The sequence below is a fragment of the Danio rerio genome, chromosome 7, assembly GCF_052040795.2.
Source record: "Danio rerio strain M-AB ecotype USA chromosome 7, GRCz13ab, whole genome shotgun sequence".
NCBI classification, from domain to species: domain Eukaryota; kingdom Metazoa; phylum Chordata; class Actinopteri; order Cypriniformes; family Danionidae; genus Danio; species Danio rerio.
This window is the reverse complement of record NC_141027.1, coordinates 62,285,972-62,305,000: the sequence shown is the minus strand read 5'-3', so window position 1 is coordinate 62,305,000 and position 19,029 is coordinate 62,285,972. Positions and strand designations below refer to the sequence as shown.

The window sequence follows — 19,029 nt, the reverse complement described above, 5'->3', positions numbered from 1 at the left end:
ATGATTTTGTGTGTTACTCCAGGATGGAGTAACACATATCCTTTCTTATGTCGTTAAGGTTATTTAAAAAGCTAAATGTTTAAGGGCCTATTATATGATGACCTTTGTGTCATCCCTCCTCAAAGTAAAACTTTAATTACATATGTGCCATTGCTTTTTCTGTTGCTAAATTATTTGTTTCCTGAGGATCTTCAGGCACACTCAAGATGTCGTTGAGACCTTATGTGGAACTGGACATTCGATGGACTGGAAACAAGGTATAATGAGTTATTTGCCACTTTATGTGTTAATACTTGTTAGTAAATTCCTTTGTATGCAAAATAGACTTTCTGTATATTATGAAGCTGCCAGTTGGAAGTTGACTGTACCAGTTATGAAACACATTGTACTTTGTGTGTGTGTTCTATTAATTTGTCTGTCAGTTCTGAATAGATGTAGAACTGATATTTGTATGTTTAATCATTGGAGATATTGCTCAAAATTGTACGCACATGTGGAAATGTCCCATTTGTGAAAGTCCATAAGTGTTTTAACCTATCAGTTTAAAACACCTATGTAAGATGCAGTTAGTGACATTATGTTATAATTAGTAAGTATACTATGTAATATTAAGTATATTGCTATACTAAGTATGACTGTTGATGACAGAGCGCCCTATGAACTCTTTTTGAGTATTGTAGCTGGCTTCTGCTGATGATACTTCACAAACTATCTTCAGCAAACTTTCTTTAATTAACTCTCTGACAGACTATGACAGACTGGTCATATTTGGGTAAAAACTGTCGGTTCCCAAACAATATGGACCATAAATACACCATTCGCACACATACATTGCTTGTTAGCTGTTATGCTGTGTTCACACCAGACGAGGAACACGTGAATAAATCATGCTATTCCAACGTAAATACAAGTGAACATACGAGTTTATTCGCTTCATTCATGCTTCATTTGCACATCAAATACAATTCATTTGCACGTCAAATTCAGCGGTGCTTCTGACTGAGCTGAGCCCAGTTTTATGAACTGTTGTCTGTGTGTGCAGGAGGATTTTCCCTTTGGACACCAACAACAGGACTAACATCATAATCAGGTGTTAACTCCGAGAAGTAAATCCATTCTGTAAAGGGCCATGAAACCCCCTCGTTTCAGCAGGGTGTTTTCACACCTCTACTTTGGAAAAAGTCAGAAAAGTGGGCATGTCCAGCTCTGTTTAGGGGGGAGTGTCAAAGAAAGAAAAGAGGCAAGGTGTGGGAGTGTCTATTTGGGCACGCTGACTTTCAGAGTCAACACACACACGCACGCACGCACGCACGCACGCACACACACACACACACACACAGGGGAGAAAGGGACTTTGTTTACATGGACATCTGTAGTTAAATTATTTGCCAAATTATTAAATGGTGGACTTTGACTGCAGTTTGGCTTTTTCATTCAGGGAATTCATTCATGTCCCTCGCGACAAATGAGATATTTGATTCGAGGAACTGCTCTAAGCGTGTATTTTTCATGCAATGTTTGATATCGCACAGCGAATGAGAGAAAAAAAAAACTCAGCATTTCCCGGAAAATTTGATGCACTCGGCAGGTAGCGTCAGAAAGCTGCGTGTGTTATTTCGGTCACAAAATGCGGTGAAAATCCTACACGAGGTTAAAGTTTGGTTGTGGTGCTAACATGTTTATACTCTGTGCAATAGTTTGTTCGATACGAACAAACTGAATAAACAAAGAGCACTGGTCGCTCACTTACCAAATCTGTAGAGACAGTACAATCACCAGCAACTAGAGCCGTGTCTTTATTAAGAGGAGACTACAAGCGAATCCGGGGGTCCGTTCTTCGTACGTGGATTACTCAGTTAGCTGTATTTGGATATTGACGATTTGACATGATCCAGGATCGTTTCGTTCTTCAAAGCTGATCCGAGAGTTGTTGTCATAGCAACAGTTCTGCTAGGTCAAACCTGATCGGGAGCAGGTTCAATTCATATAAACAGGATTAGATTGGCTCAGTTCAAGCAAAGATAATACAGAAAGTATGTTCCGAATTCTGATACTTTCTTACAGTAGTAGTTATATAAACTTAGGGAAATGGTACATATTTTTAAACTATATAAATAAAGTTATAGTCATTAATAAAATAAATTAAGTTATACATTTTAATAAAACGTATGCAATCAGCACCCTCGAAATAAAAGTAGGCTACAAAGACTGCCACCTGGTGGTGCAAAGAGAAAGCTTATTGATATGAACTTTTTAGATCGCTTTAGTACAAACTGTGTATAATAGAAATGCACAATATGTGACTTTTTTAAAGCAATAATACATTTATGCAGTCATAAACATGTTTTGATAGTTAATATGCCGGTGATTTGATGCTTCACAAAAGTTGCAGACGCCTTTAACAATATGAAAACACTTTTGTAAACAACCAGTTATTCTTTACACCAATTAAAAAATGGCTACTATAATAAAGAAAATCTTTTCTAAATGTAGAACTAAATACATTGATTTGCATTGAAATACATGATGAATACTCTTGTCTTGACAAATGAAAGTGTAAAGCCTGCAGCTCACAACAAATGTGGAAGGGTATTGCGTGTCATATTTAACAAGCCGTTTACTGCTAATTTGATGTAATTTTGCTCACATGGATAATTGAATATTAATCAGATTATGTCATTACGCTGCTGTGCCGTCAGCCAATCGCTGCATTGCTGATCATGATTTCGAGGATCGATAGATCTGTCCTTCACAACACACGCATCGATCTCAGATCAGTTTATCCAGACATTCTAATCTGATCCGCGAACTTGTTTGAAGAACCAAATTAGCGAGAGATCAGTTATCAAGATTAAAAGATCCGGGATCTGCCAAATAATCTTAGATCATTTAAGCGAGGTACGAAGAACGGACCCCGGATCTCAGCGTTTGCAGATGAAAACAGCTCTCAGGTAAACAATGTTCCTCCTTAGACACCCAAGTTATTGTTGTCGAGCGTCGCATACACTGTTAATCCACACGTGACTCCAGCTGCGCTCTCACAGAGAGAAAATGAAAACAAAACTTAACTGCTGCAAAGTATAAAAGCAACACTTCATGCTTGTTTTGCCAATACAACGTGGCGTCTCTGTCATCTAAACACTATGACAGTAATGAATATTAATGAAGTTGCACAATAGAGCGCGCTGATTGGTTTGAACCAAGCCTTACTCATGCATTAATGCATCAAACTGTGGGATGTAATAAGACACACTCTGGCACAGACGTCCAGTCTGCATGCTGGAATACACGCTATTATCTCATAGCTGTGACGCAGCTTCAAAAATTCGTTTCAAACCGGAAGTACGAATTTGCTTGAAATAACACAAAAACAACCAATTTACACTTTTAAGTGAAATATATGTGTCCTAATAGTGTTTTTAGCAGTGTGGGACACATATACGACTGTCAACAGCTCAAAAAATGTGTTTTGGTGTTTCCTGACCCTTTAATGCTAAATTGTCAATCATGTCTAAAATGGTAATCTGTTAAAAGAGTGTCCTAAAGCTTATTTTGATTTTCATAATTTTAATTTATTCTTCAAAAGAGCTATTGTAAGAGATATTAAGATTAAAATAAAAGTCACTAAATGCAGCATTGATATCCATTACCTTGGTTATAATACATATACAGAGAAGTTGGACGACAGGTATAGTGGCAATGGTTTCTCTCATTTTGATATAATTAGCCAACGTTCTCCTGGCTTTATCTCTAGATTCAACAAACGTTGGCCTAATTCTAAACAGGTCGAACTCGACTCTCGGAGTAAGAATATTATTATATTAGTTCTTCAGCTGTGTTCAGAATGTGAGGTTAGGCTGGTTCATTCTATTTAAAATGTGTAGCATTAAACCTCCATCTGTATGATCTTTTAATAGTTTTTATTAAGTTCAGAAATACTGGAAAATTAGAATAGTGCCAATTCAATTGTACAATGTAGCACAGAATGATCTACAAGTGAAAGAATAATCAATACATAAATATGTTATAAATATTGTTAATTATCCATCTTTATTGATATTACTCATTTACAATATATGAATGCATATTCATGTTTTGTAAATTATTTGTTTAACACTAACAAATCACTTACCGATTAGCAAAATATACTTAATTGCTAATGTATTAATGAATTTATTAAACAAAGGCTATAACACTATATTTTTAAGGTACAATTATCTTTGCTAACAAATATTTAACTATGACATTTAGCTTAAAGGGTTACCCCTTTTTTCAGATTTAATATGAGTCTTTTGTGTCTCCAAAATGTGTCTGTAAAGTTTCAGCTTAAAATACCCATCTGATTTTTTATTATACTTTTTATAAGATTCTATTTTATACCTTTTAGCATCAGGTACCGGTTTTGTTGTACTGTGGCTTTAAGCCTAGATCTACTAGAAATACTATAATAAGAACTTTACCAATGAGTATTTGATGCATTTGTTGTAGAGTTGCAACGATAAGTCACACACAATTTCATTGTAAAGTTCATGCACACACACACAAATACACAAACACACACAGCACAGACACGCACACACAGACAGCGCGCACTTTTAGATTTGCACTTTTCGCACACAAATGTGACAGGACACAGTGTAATCCCCACTGCTGTATGTATATCTGTTATGTTAAATGTACAAAATTAACCTGATTTAACATCCACAAAGCTGGATTGAAGAGTCTTCTTTCATAATTGTACTGAAATGCGGCTGTGGTGATAAAGTAAAGCTGAAGTAAATCGCTGTAATATAATTATAATTTACAGCGCTTATAATTGTTTTGCAAATGACTAGTTCATCATTAACTAATCACTTATGAATGACAACCAAACGTTATTACATTGTTACTGAGTGGTGAAACATCATGGTTTCATTGCTTGTCCAGCCTTACCACTGAGAATGGCATTACCATGACACTGTAGCTTCAGAATGAAAAAGCTGCTGAAATGTTTCTCTATAGTGGTTCAAAATAAAAAAGAAAGTTGTTGAATATGAAATTTTATAGTAATATTGGTAACACTTTAGTTATGAACTGCTTAGTAATGACTATTAATGTAGAGTTTATTCTTAACAAATTATACAATCAATGTCATGGCCCGACCAGTGCCATACTTGGGCTTGGCAGAGGAGTGCAACAGCTTTCAGCTTCAGTGTTCACAGTGTTTGAGATGCAACCTTTACGCCACTGACTGGCGGTCTTTGGTCACACAGCAGGAGAAGCATCAGCTAGTGAACAGTTATAGCATCTGAAACAAGGTACTATATGTCAACACAAAAGATTTTTATCCCGCCCCAAAAATCATTTTAAACCTGGAAGCTGAAATTAGCTCACAAAAGCTTAAAATTATCCAGTTTTCCCACATTTAAAGCAGGTTCTAACATGGTCCTAACGGATGCTCAACACACACAAATCTGTTAAAATCTCTTAAAAAGGTTTCTTAAACCTTTAACACCACTACAAAGCAAACACTCCTCCATCAGCCTGTGTTTTCAACCCCTTCAGAACCCAACCCAAAGCCTATGATCCAGGACCAAGGGAAGTTTATGGACGCAGAGCAGCTATGTCGGCTGAACTGGGATCTATGCCCATACTGTGGTAAAACGGGGCATGGCAGGCTCTTCCACTCATCCATCCCTAAACAGAAGGGATATAGAAGGGGCATAGAAGAATACGTAGAAGAAGCCCTCAAGCAAGGTTACATCCACCCTTCTACATCCCGTCACTTACAATTTCTTCTTAGTGGCCAAGACGGATAGGAGGTTACGTCCTTATATAGATTATCATGTCCTGAATAATATAAAAGTAAACAATCCCTACCCTCATCCCCTCATTCTAGCAACACTAAAACATCTACTAAGAGCCCAAGTTTTTACCAAACTGGGCCTCCACAGCACTTACAACCTCATTCGTATCAGAGAGGAAGACAAGTAAAAAGCGTTTAGAAGGTCCTTACTCAGCTCCGCTGACATCTGTTCCTCAAGACAGAGAAATGCTCTTTTCACCAGACCACAATTCACTTCCTGGGATATGTCATCAATGAAAACAGAATGAAAACAGAGTGAAGATGGACAAGGGAAAGGTGGAAGCCATCAATTCTTGGCCACAGCCCGCTTCCATTTAAAAGGTACAATGCTTCTTGGGGTTTGCAAAGTTTTAAAGAAAGTTCATTAAAAAAATTATAGCCAAATCTCAAGTCAGCTCTTAAGCCTTCTAAAAGGAAAACTCAAGTCCCTTGTCTGGTATAAAGAGACTATCCAAGCTTTCCACGGTCTTAGAAAGCTTTTACACAGGCCCCAAAAATTGCCTTTTTTCTCTGATGTAGATGCTTTCACCACCAGAGCAGGAGCTATTTTATCAAAGTGGCAGGGGTTATGACTTAAACTTAATCCATGCGCCTTTTCCTGCAAGTTCCGCCCAGCGGAAGCTAACTATGATGTGGGAAACAGTGAACTATTAGCCTGAAATTATGGAGGAATTGCTGGAGGATTCTAAACACCCATTTATGGTCTTTACCAGTCAAAAGAACTTAAAGTACTTAAGATAAGTCCGTCATCTCAATCCCTGGCAAGCTAGATGATCCCTATTTTTCACACACTTTAACTTCACAATTTCATATGTTCCAGGAAAGAAGAATAGCAAAGTCAATGTCCTGTCCCGCCTGTATAGTACCAAATCGACATTCAATCTGAACTCTTATCACGTCTGTTAGCCCCATTGAACCCGTTGAGTGAAACCTCTCCAACCTCCCTGGAATGTAATGTAATGTGAGTATTTATATAGCACATTTATTGTGTATGGCCATACACCCAAAAACATCAGCCACTTGTATGATGCGATGGCAGCCACAGGACAATGGCTCCAGTGCGCACCAGCTGTAGGTGGAGTTGAGAGAGGATGATAGAGCCAATTCTGTGGATAGGAATGATTGGGAGGCCATGATGGATAAGGGGCAACAGAGGGAATTTGGAAAACAGGGTTACATCCCTACTTTTTACTAGAAGTGCCATAGGATTTTTAATGAACAGAGAGAGTCAGAACCTTGGTTTAACATCTCATCCGAAACATGGTGCCCACAGTCTCCTTCACTTTTACTGAAGAATTAGGACTCACACAGATCACAGGTTGAGCGCCCCCTGCTGACTTCAGTAACACCACTTCCAACAGTAAACTAGTTTTCCCATGCGGTCTCCCATCCAGGTACTAACCAGTCTCAGCACTTATTAGCTTTGGTGAGTAACTGGCCTTGAACTGCAAGGTGATATGACTGTGGCATATGGAAGGGTCGCACACCATTCCACTGGGCTGTCCTCCTGATCTACAATACACCCACATAACACAATGTACTCTTCTTATCCTGTCTGCTCACTCATAACCGGGCACTGGCCACCCAGGGGCCAATGAGATCCTCTCATTGCTAAAAGACTGCTTCTGGATGCCAGGAATGGCAAAGTACATGAGAAGGTTCATGCAGAAGTGGATGGAATGTGCCATGGCAAAAACTCAGTTTTTGGGCTGGGCTGAGTATGCACCTGTCAGTGTTTCGAGCCCCTGTTATTCCCTTTGTCAGAGGAAACATCGGGTGTTCAGCTGACGACCACTGGTTCCAGGAAAGTGATGAGGTCTGGGACTCAGCTCACCATGAGCTGAGTCATCTCTATGTTGTCTAGAGACACAAAACCATATTATGCACCTGTCTCCACAGAACCTGGCCAGTCCAAAGAACCCCCTCCTTCAACACTTACAGAAGAGGGATCCATCTTTCAGGTGAAAGAGGTGCTCGATTCTAGACGGCGTGGGGGAAGACAGGAATACCAATGGATACGGTCCAGTAGTTCCCAATGACGACATCCTAGATCTAGTTCTATTAGAAGAACTCCATGCATCCGATCCCGATAGTCCTGCTCCCCAAGGAAGAGGAAGATTCCCAAGACGTTAGTGAAGAGGGCAGTTGTAAGGGGGGTAATGTCATAGCCATGCCAGGATACCCCCTTCCTCAATCACTTTATCTCTCACAATCACAAACCCCGCACCTGCACTGCATTTAACCGCATCATCTCCTCACTATATATGGTCAACCCTCAGTCAGCACTCAGGGTCCGAGCTCATCATACCAAAGGACTAAACTCTCGTCCTTTTACCTAGCCTAGCGACTTCTGATCTCCTGTCTGGTCGTTAATGGTCTTTGAGTCTGGTCCCTGTGTCTCCCTGCTCCTGTGGCATCTGTATCTGGTCATCAGTGCTACCATCTGTTACCTTATATGTACCGGTTCAATACTTTTTAATTCTTTGTAATTGTTGTAAACAAAACAACTACAACAACATTTAAACATTGATTGTTTTATTCTATTTGACAAACATATGCTGAAATGTCGCAGGAGATATTCTTAAATATTTACTAGTAAAAAGCTCAATTACAGGTGTAACTTTAACAAATAAACACAAGTAAAATGTATCAAATCATCAACAATGACTACAAGCTTCTCAAAAAAAATTTTTTTTTTCAGTAAGTATCTACTATAAAACACTGTACATTAATTTCAACAACTAATTGAATATACTAAACTGTGATTAAGCAGAACTATATAACGTTATAGTGATTCGTGTGTAGAGTGTGCTCATATTCAGTGTTTGCTTTTTCATACATGCGTGGATTTATGTATTTATGAGTCATGTATCACGTTATCCTTGATTAAATCAATTACAACTTAGAATTCCAAATGTCACTTAGATTTAAGTGAATTAAAAGAGCTATAAAAATTATGATATCAAGCTGTTAATAAAATAGCACTTTAGAAAACAGCTACATAAAAATGTATTTTTTAATAAAGAATTAACTCTAATTATTAATGTTTTACATTTAAAATTTTCTTTGCCTCCGGTCCACCCAAGCTGCATACTCTATTTTTAAAGATGAACGGTTACGTGTAGTGCATTTTGCTCTGGGAAACAGTATCCTACATTACTCAGAGTCCCCAGATACATGTATCAGATTTCGGCAACACTAGCTGGGAATCTGGGATTTAAATGTATACAGAAAATGTGTATACTATTCCTAGTAAAGATATTACATACTGCCATTACAATATGAGTTTAATGGTACATTTTACTATATGTAATTCAAATCAAGGTTGTATATTGAATTGAGTTATATTTCCCTGCATACAGAACATTTTCAGACTATGCATAGCTTACAGTACATACTGGATACTACACAAATAGTAAAAGTAGTATGATAGTAAAGCATTTCGAACACAGCCAGTCTTTCATAAAGGAAAAAAAAAGAGCAAAAACTGCTGTCAAGAGAATAACCTTAAACATGTTCAAAGAATAATTCTATTTCCTTTTGTCAACATTACAACTAATGATTTTTAAGATGAGATTGATCATTTCCTCAGATATTGTTCTTGGCACAGATGCATGTTTATCAGTGTCAAGTCAGCTTTTCCTTTAATGGCAATCTTTAATTGTTTAAACAATTGTAAGCAATATCTTTCTAAAATTTTACAATACTTCTTTTCAATATGGACCATGCATTTTCAATTGGAGACAGATCAGGACTATGCCTTTTGCTTGATTACTGGCAGATTTTTTTTTACTTGTGTGACAACAAAGTAATTATTCATAGCTTCAAAACAGTAGCAGGAAGAAAATTTGAGTATTGTTTTATAAACAACTTTCTATATTTATAGGTTTGCATTACAGTAGGATCCTATCATGCTAAGGGCCTACTCACACTATGCCATCCGTACCGTACCCAGGCCCGTTTCCCGGATCGTTTGAGAAGTGTGAGTTTGCTGAATCAGGCTCAAGCATGGTTCACTTAGCCGGCCCTTGCCCGGTTGAAAGAGGTGGGCCTGAGCGCGGTTCACTTGGGAAACTGAAAGCAAGACGTGACTTTTAAGGGACTGTTTCATATGGATTTATTAATCATTCTTACTGTTCATTAAACACAAATTGCCGTAGTTTATTAAAGACGCAAACTCCTCACTGCACGACCACCTCCACATTCCTGCAGCATGAGAGCATTAGGATTATGAGCGCCAAAAGTGGCGGATCTGTTCAGCGAAATATCTGACTGCGTGTCACCGTATCCCTAAGGACTGTTTGGTGAAATATTTGACTGCATGTCACCGCGTATCAAACGACTGACACGATATAACTAGAGAAATCTCCACTGTGCTGCTGAGTGAAAGCGCTTCTCACTGAACAGCACAGCAATGATGACGTAAGCGTGCCAAGGCCCGATTGTGGTGTGAGTGCGGGCCGTCGGGGGAGACTAGAGGGCGGACAAGCGTACTTTGGCCTGGTTTGAGGCAACTGTACCTAGTGTGAGTAAGGCCTAAGAAATAGCTGAAGTATTAAGAAAAGGGTCTTTTTCCATATCTTTCTAATTTGACATTATACGACTACAAGGAATATCTGATTATAGTAAAATTTGCTGTAAGTAATCAGTGTGATTTTAAAGCAAAAAGTTACAATTAAAAAAATATAGTTTTTGAATGGTAACTTTGTTTTTATGCTGAACATTATTTTCTTTCATGTAGTTTTGTGTTATCTCCATGATAAATATATTCTCATTTGTTTGAGAGGTTATTATAACTTAAGGCTTTTTTATTTGTGAATCAGTTGTATATAATGCCGTGTCGTTTTCCATAATCTGAGCATTTGGAGTCATGTGTAAAAACACCACATGAATGCAGGATCTGCATTTGTTAAATAAATGTGTTTATGCATGTCTGACTCCACAACCAGCATTTTTAAATCCTAACAATGATTTATGTTAAGGTTGGTCTATTTACAGTAGTTGTGCCATTTATTAAGATTATTAGAGCATTCAAATTTACAAGACAAAAATGTTATAAATAGTGAATCTGCTGAAAATAATGCTGCAACAGTTATTAAAATTTGACTGAGTATTGCTGTATGCAATTTATATGATCAGAGCATGGAATAGTGCTATATGAAGCAAAACATCATATGAATGCTATCATTTTTTTATGCTAATACCAAGTGCATTTGGGAGCATATTCCACATTTGATCTTTTTTTAGACCTGTTTGACAGATTGTTGTGAATTTTGGGTTCTTCTAAAATTGCAAGAATATGATTTTAAACAGTCTGGTAATGAATAATGCTTCACCAATGAATAATTTTTCATATGGGTCAAAGGGAACTTCAAATACAAAAACTCACTTATATGTTGAACACTGTATGATTATCAGAGCTATAGAATGTTTTTTTCAGAAATTTTATTTCTTTAACTTTATTAAAAGTAGCTCATCACTACTTCATGACTTAAGTTAATCAAAATGACTGCATTGTAAAGACCAGACTAAGTTTTTAAAATGACACATATTTTGTATTAGTCAAGACAGTGAAGGGGTACACTTTGGTTTAAAAATGTGCACTCTAGTTTAAATAGACATGGTCATTTCTAAACTTTAAAATTTTACACATTTTCGTGTTATTTTGCTCAGCCTTGTAATTAGAGTTTTGTTTTTCAGAGGGGTGTGTCTCACTGGCATCTAATATCTATATATACACATAAACAACATTCTCACATGCTTTGGAAAGCATAGATTGTAAAACACTAGCATCACATTCCTTCTGACCGCTACACAAATGTATTGAATTGCAGAAATACTGAGTAGTGGGCTGCAGTCCACTGGATGAGAAACACTGCATTAACTAATTTAATGTTAACTTTTATAAATACTTGACTTGCCTAGCTGCTATAACAGGTATCCATGGTGTGAGCTCATCTGAGTGGTTTCCAATCAGCCAGTCTGTGGTGGGAAAAAGAAAGCCATTGCTAGGTGTGATGGCATTTTCCTAAAAAAGAGAAAAGCAAGATTTTATTATCTATGGCTGAAATAGTCTACAGTCAAAGAAACAATGCTTTTAGAAGCCATGCCACTGAATCAAGACAATTGTCAGTTTATTTAGAAAGTTTGTTTGTATTACTGATGTTGAATTGCAATCTGTACTTTCTTCTCTCTTCTTTACTTCTCTCGCAAATTGCTTCCCACGTAATAACTATTTGCACCCAAGTTTGATTATCTATCTTTGCCTGTAATGAAGAGTGTTAATGTGCTGATACCCCTAGATAAACTGGCCTACATAATTGGTACATAGTTTTGGAGTGAAATTTAACAGCAAATCATCCAGTCACCTTAGGTTGAAAATAGCAAGAACCACTCATCCCGCTGATATATTAAAATACATAGATAAATTTTATTTAAACTTCATGAAGTGTTCTTATTTATTTATTTTGACTGAAACAGACTCTAGTTGACACTGTGAAACTGAAATGATTTTGTGAGGAAATTTTCTTTCAAGTTTGAATGTATTGTTAATGTCTGCAGGAGGGGGGGCATAAAATAATCCATGCAATTCAGATTGATAGTACTACATATTAAGTAACTTTTTATTTGACAATGCTGCTGTGCTGTGTTCTCCCTTATTTCTTTATATCTCGCTGCATGAGTGGAAATCTGGTGCAGCTGTGAGAGGCGGTGCCAATTATAAAAGCATGATGTTGGAGTTGTTCGAAGAATTCTCTTTCCTGTTTCCTTGAAATAGCCCCAATCCCAATTCTACCCCATTGCCCTTCCCCTTCCCTGTCCAAATTCTTTTTTTATTTGAAGGTGTAAGGGCAAGGGGGGTCTTTTTTTAGGAGGAAGGCAAAAGGGTAGGGATAAAAAAAAAATAGAATTAGGATTGGGCCATAGTCTCTTAAACACAAAAACAAGAGATCTGGCTTATAGAGATTTGCTATTAATCCAAGTTTATTATTACTCTCAATTTCATCTAGAAGTTATGCCCACTTCTTAATATTATTATTGGAATTAACCTAGAAGTAATATTTAAGTGTATTAAATACAGTAATGTGTTAATCTTTACCTCTTCAACAAACAACAGATAGAGGAATTAAAAACACTCTGATGGGTTACAGCTTTAAATGAAATTCATTTTTCTGTACACTGTGATGCATCAAATTTTGTAAGCCTCTGCCTTTCAATACAATATTTTAAACTCATGGTTGTTACTGGTCAAAATAATTCTGGATGTAAACTGAAATAGATGCAAGATTATGCTGTCTGTCCCATATTACACTCTGGTCACCATACTTTTTATACCGTGTGTTCATCTTTCTTGGTGCTGTCGCTAAAAGGAGGTTGTAATGTATGTGCCTTTGTCTCAGTGGTTTGCACTGTCGCCTCACAGCAAGAAGGTCACAGATTCTGCATCAGGCACTCTCACTGAGTCAGCTGGCATCTCTGTGTGGAGTTTGCATATTCTCCCCGTGTTCATGTGGGTTTTCCCAAAGTCCAAAAACATGTGATATAGGCAAATTGAATAAACTAAATTGGCCTTTGTGTGTGTGTTAATGAGAGAGGGTATGAGTGTTTCTCAGAGTGTTGCTAGTGATGGGCGATAAATTAAATTTTTCAGATCGCCATATCTTCCCCTGTATGGTCGCAGATGCATGATACTGTCACATGGGGGCACAGCAGTATTTTGTTTACTAATTTGCTCATTTATTTAATCATTTCTGAACATATTTAATAAACTTTCAGCTGATTCTTAATTTGTGTTACATTTTATCTTGGGTACATTATTAAAATCAAAGCAAATCACAGCACTTTTCTAGCTAGACAGGCTCTAAAACCTAAATTTTTTTAAACATAAAACTCAATGCAACAAAATAGCGCAGGACAATATTTGATGGTGACTTTGGGTCCATGTGGTTATCATGGTTACCATGTGGTTAAAAGGTATATGTAATCATCAATGAGCAAAGTAATGTCCCTCGCATGATCAGACTTTTTTGAGACCTTCAAATGACAAAAGCACCCCATCACCGTACACATTGAAGACCTGTGCAGGTAGCATGGAGACATCTGGAGGGAGAGCATGGGCTATATTATTGAATCTCAAGATGAAAAGAAACATATGGGTGGAAACAAGTGCACTTGCAGGAAATTACATGGAAAACTGAGCATCAGTTAAAGGCAGATGTACCTGCTGGGAGGTTGCACATTAACCCAGCTTTCACTTAAATTGGCTTAGATGTATTTAGCCCATGGTAAGTCACCTACTGTAAAAAACAGAGGTGGTCAAGCATGCAACAAAAGGTGGGCTGTGTCATTTACATGTTTCTGTGTGTAAGAAGTACAAAATGAATTAATAGAGACTTCAAGTGCTTCTAGTATCATTAATGCGATGAGAAGGTTTTTCTCCATTAGAGGCTTAGCTGTGCAATTTCAGGAGGCACAAACTACTGATGCTTCAAAAGATCTCAACCTAGAATCAGATGCAGACCTTCAGAGATACAGTGCATCCGGAAAGTATTTATAGCACTTCATTTTTTCCACATTTTATATTCCTTACATTTTATATAGCGCTTTTCTGGGCACTCAAAGCGCTTTACACACAATGGGGGGATCTCCTCATCCACCACCAGTGTGCAGCATCCACCTGGATGATGCGACGGCAGCCATTTTGCACCAGACCGCACACCACACACCAGCTGATTGGTTGAGAGGAGACAGCGATGAGACCATGATAGACAAAGGTCAGTTGGCAGATTTGGCCAGGATGCCGGGGTTAAACCCCTACTCTTTTCGAAGGACATCCTGGGATTTTTAACGACCACAGAGAGTCGGGACCTCGGTTTAACATCTCATCCGAAAGACGGCGCTCACTGAGCAGTATAGCGTCCCCGTCACTATACTGGGGCATTAGGACTAGGGTTGTAACGGTATGAATTTTTTACGGTATGATAATCGTCTAAAACAATACCACGGTTTGACGGTTTCGCGTATACGTATTAAATAGTAATTCTCATAGCAAAGACCCTGAAAAGAATAAGAACACGTTTTCTGACTGAACAAAGGTTTTATTTCAACAAACTTTTGAAAGAACCATTTTAATAGAACTATAGAAGTCTTTTATAAAAATAAACTGAAAAATCTCCCATTTTAATAAATTAAATTAGAAGGAATAAACAAGCAGGGTCTTTTAAGATTAGACAAAAATAAACTTAAACTGTCCTTCCTTATAAGCAGGATAAATGGGAGACCAAAAGTGCAACACCAAGTTTATGGCTGTAAACATGTATTTAAAGCGTAGTTTTTTTCAGTCTAGGTTGTGATGAAGAAATGTAAGCATGTTGAGATTTTCAGGACTTAATCTTGACCGCTGAGGTGAGAGAATGTGTTCACTTGTACAATGAACAAATAAAAAAATAATAAATAATGTGTCAAAGTCCAAATAAACATGGTGCAAATCCTCAGTAAAAAATAGATATAAATATTTACTATACTATAAATAGTTACATAACGAAACTAGATTCAATATGGAACATCCTTAGGTTTTATGTGCCAGCATGGATATGGTTGTCTGTGGATATGGATTTGGATATGGTTGTCTGCAATGCAGACAAACAGCTGCACCTTCATTTGTGTCTTTTGAAAACAGCAAGAGCAGCAGTTCGTCTTTGCTGTGTCGCTGTTTTGTCATGTTTCTGTGCTGCTGTGCATGCAAAAGTACTTAGTATGAGAATTATTTCATGCAAAACTTTTTTTTTTGCGTTTTATTTAGCCGCGCAGAAATGTATGCCTATCTCTCATTCCGTGTTGTTCAAAAAGCTCAGTGTTGGTCCACAAACAAAAGTGAAACCTATGCTTATTGGTTGTGATATAGCGAGTTTGAACCAATCTGGGCATGGAGGAGGGACAATGCATCAATGTATCATCTCTGGTTTGTCCGGAGACACAGTGACGAGCGTTTCTTTGTCAAATCAGCGTTGTCAAATTTTGATGACGTAACCGCACTGATTCCGGAGCCTCTGAAAGTCCGCGAATGTTATGTGATACAGCACTGGAAAGCTGAGATTCTCTTCTTTATGCCAATCTTTGAATTGTATGAATCGGATCAGCGGATCAAAAGTTATAAAACATTTAAGAGCAATACTTATTTTTAGCCGCGGGCGGCTGTCTCGGTCTTTAAGGGTTAAAACCGTTGATATGCAATTGTTCATGGTATGATAATCGTGCACGTTCAAATCGTGGTAAACCGTCATACCGGTATATTGTTACAACCCTAATTAGGACCCACACAGACCGCAGGTTGGGCGCCCCCTGCTGGCCTCACTAACACCCCTTCCGGCAGCAACCTAGCTTTCCCATGTGGTCTCCCATCCAGGTACTGACCGGGCGCAGCCCTGCTTAGCTTCAGTGGGCGACCATGTGAGAGTTGCAGAGAGCTAGCTGCCGGCTATGTTATAGCTTTATTCCAAAATGGATTAAATTAATTTATTTCCTTAAAACTCTAAATTCTATGTGGGGAAAAAAAAAGATTTTTTTAAAATTGTTGCAAATTTCTTGAAAAATAAAAAACCTGAAAAATCACATGTACATCTCTCCCTTCCAAAGCCACACATCTTTATGCCATGACACACAAACATATACATATATATATATATATATATATATATATATATATATATATATATATATATATATATATATATATATAAATCCCAGTCTTGTGTGTACTTCAGTTTAGTATTTTCATGTGTAAGTCCCTGTCACCATTGTTTACCCTAATTACTTTGTTTTTCTCTATCCCCTCATCAGCTTGTTTAATTGTTTCCTTGTATATAGAGTCCTAATAGATCTTGGTTAATTAAGTAACTTCTTTGATGTCTGAGTCTGCATTTTGTTTATTATTTTCTGTTTAATAAATTATTAGCTAAAAATGTAATCTTCAGAAATGAAAAGCCACTAAAATACATGTATTTAGACTTTGCATACTGTCCACTGATTGTAAACTGCTATTTAAAACAAACAAAAAAAAGCATTACACTCCTAATGAAAAAGGAAGATACTGTATCTTCTTTCAATGACACTGTCCAGTCTCTCAGACTAATCTTACCTCTAGATGTGTACCAGGCCCATACAAATCCCAGATCTTCCTTTTGCGAATGTCAATGCCCTTTCCAGGATGCTAAAACCCAAGATTGCATGACTAATTTAGGACTCAGATTAATCAAAACAGATTATCATAAAAACTAAGTATAATTCCAAAGTCATATTTATAATCTCTTATATAATGAAATGCCACAAAACAGCAAATGGTGTATCATTGATTTTAATACTGGATAAACATTAAAGTCGGCATGAAATGGAAATTAAGGTTGTCCTTTTTTTCTGCTCAAGATGTACATTTATTTGAAACTGCTTCTGAAATCAGAAAAAAAAGTAGGGCAGTACATGATTTCTACCTTTGGGAAAATGGGTGGATATTTGAAAGATGGGCATTCATAAAACAATTGGAGAAAGATTGATAAATGGACAGAGGCAGGGCAGAAATGGGACATGCACTGATAGCCCCACAATAAAGCCATTCCATGTGATTAGAAGTCAAGAAAAGTTGGAGGGGCGGTTGGTTTTTGTTTAAAGTATTTTGTTAAAATATTTTTTTTTTACAAAAATATGAAGTGCACATATACTTAATTTATAACAAATACTTCTATATTCATATAAAAATAAGAATAGTAAATTTCATGCCAACTTTAAAAATGATCCAAAGCTCATGTGATCTACAGGTTGGACGTATTCTACTATAATTCTACTTTAATCATTGAAAAAGTTTAAAAATTCAATTCTACAGAAAATGTGTTAGTTAACCTACCCCTTCATTGTTTAATATGTGAACCAGGAGGCCATTTCCACAGCCAAGATCCACGAAGGACTGTTTGGTAGTTGTTCCCTTTTCAGCACGCTCTTCCGCCCACAAGACCTGTACCAGTGACAGTGATATTAGTGAGACGATTTAACATGCACAATAAAAATTTTCACAGCTTTAACAATATTTATGCAACTTTAACTGTGATCACAGAAATATGTCAAATAAACTATAGTCCAACCTACCAACAGATACGTAGCAATAGCAACATCTTCAAACACAAACTTCTGTGGATCGGTAACTTCTGGCCAGACCTTGAAAAATTAACAAATGTCACTTATTTTTATAAATATAGATATGCAATACTTTACCTCTACACAAACTCAAAAATACATATTAGATGTAGTATATGAGATTAAACCAAGAGACTCCTCAAAAACAGTAGTTCTGTATTTTTGTTACTGTATTTAAAGCTTTGTTCAACACTGACAATATTTTAATATTTTCTTCCTTAATTATTATTTAATAGATTATATGCTCAATTAACAAATGATTCAATTAATGAATTGATGTATGAATTAATAAATATGATACCTTTACTAAATCTTTATATTTCAGTTTCAGCTGCTGGTAGAGCATACTGTATTTGTCCACCGGTATGAGAGACAGGGTACTCTTAAACACACAGGTTTTGCTCTCTAGAGACCACCGGGACAGTTTAGGTAGAAGTTCAGTACGAAGCCAAGACAGTTTAGGATAAGCTATTCCATCACTGTACCATTGCTCAGGTCTCAGCACGTGAAGGGAAAACATCCTGGAAAAAACGAACAACAAAAGAAAAAAGAAAAAATATATATAGATGAATCTAATCAATACAACACTAATAAATACAGAATGTGCTAATAATTTTTTTTGCGACCACAAGATTACAAAATCTTTTTTAATGGACAACATGTTTCAATCATGTCTGGCATCAGTTGGTCATTACACATTGATGAAATAATTGTATAAAATTAAAGCTGCAAGCAACAATAAAATGTCCTCTCGATCTGGAGCCACCCCCATCCAGTGCTTTTCAGCTGGAAAAAAAAGAGTATCATGAGCAATATGCATTTCAATGGGTAAAAATCAAAGAAAAAATGGTGGTGCTATGAATATAAATGTATACTGCTCTTAAGATGTGTTTAGACCAGGGCCCAAATTAATGAAGATTTTGACTATAAAGAGTTTCTCCTAGTCAGGGGCAGATCTAGAAAATGATTTATGGGATGGCAAAGAGGTGGAATGAAAGTTA

At 36.9% G+C, this 19,029-nt stretch overlaps 1 protein-coding gene across 3 annotated transcripts in view; it reads right to left on the bottom strand.

The window, feature by feature from the left end:
• The window catches only part of trmt44 (tRNA methyltransferase 44 homolog), a 39,238-nt gene that overhangs the window by 13,180 nt on the left and 7,029 nt on the right, over positions 1-19,029 (bottom strand). For 2 of the 3 annotated variants that reach the window (XR_015494709.1, NM_001006086.2), the window contains 5 exon segments: positions 18,330-18,549; positions 17,981-18,049; positions 17,742-17,849; positions 16,983-17,054; positions 11,767-11,873 (listed from right to left, as the gene is read on the bottom strand). Coding sequence is in view for 2 of the 3 variants with exons in the window: in NM_001006086.2 (NP_001006086.2) it covers positions 11,767-11,873; positions 16,983-17,054; positions 17,742-17,849; positions 17,981-18,049; positions 18,330-18,549 (576 nt within the window). In the remaining variant the exon portion in view is untranslated. 3 annotated transcript variants of the gene reach the window in all.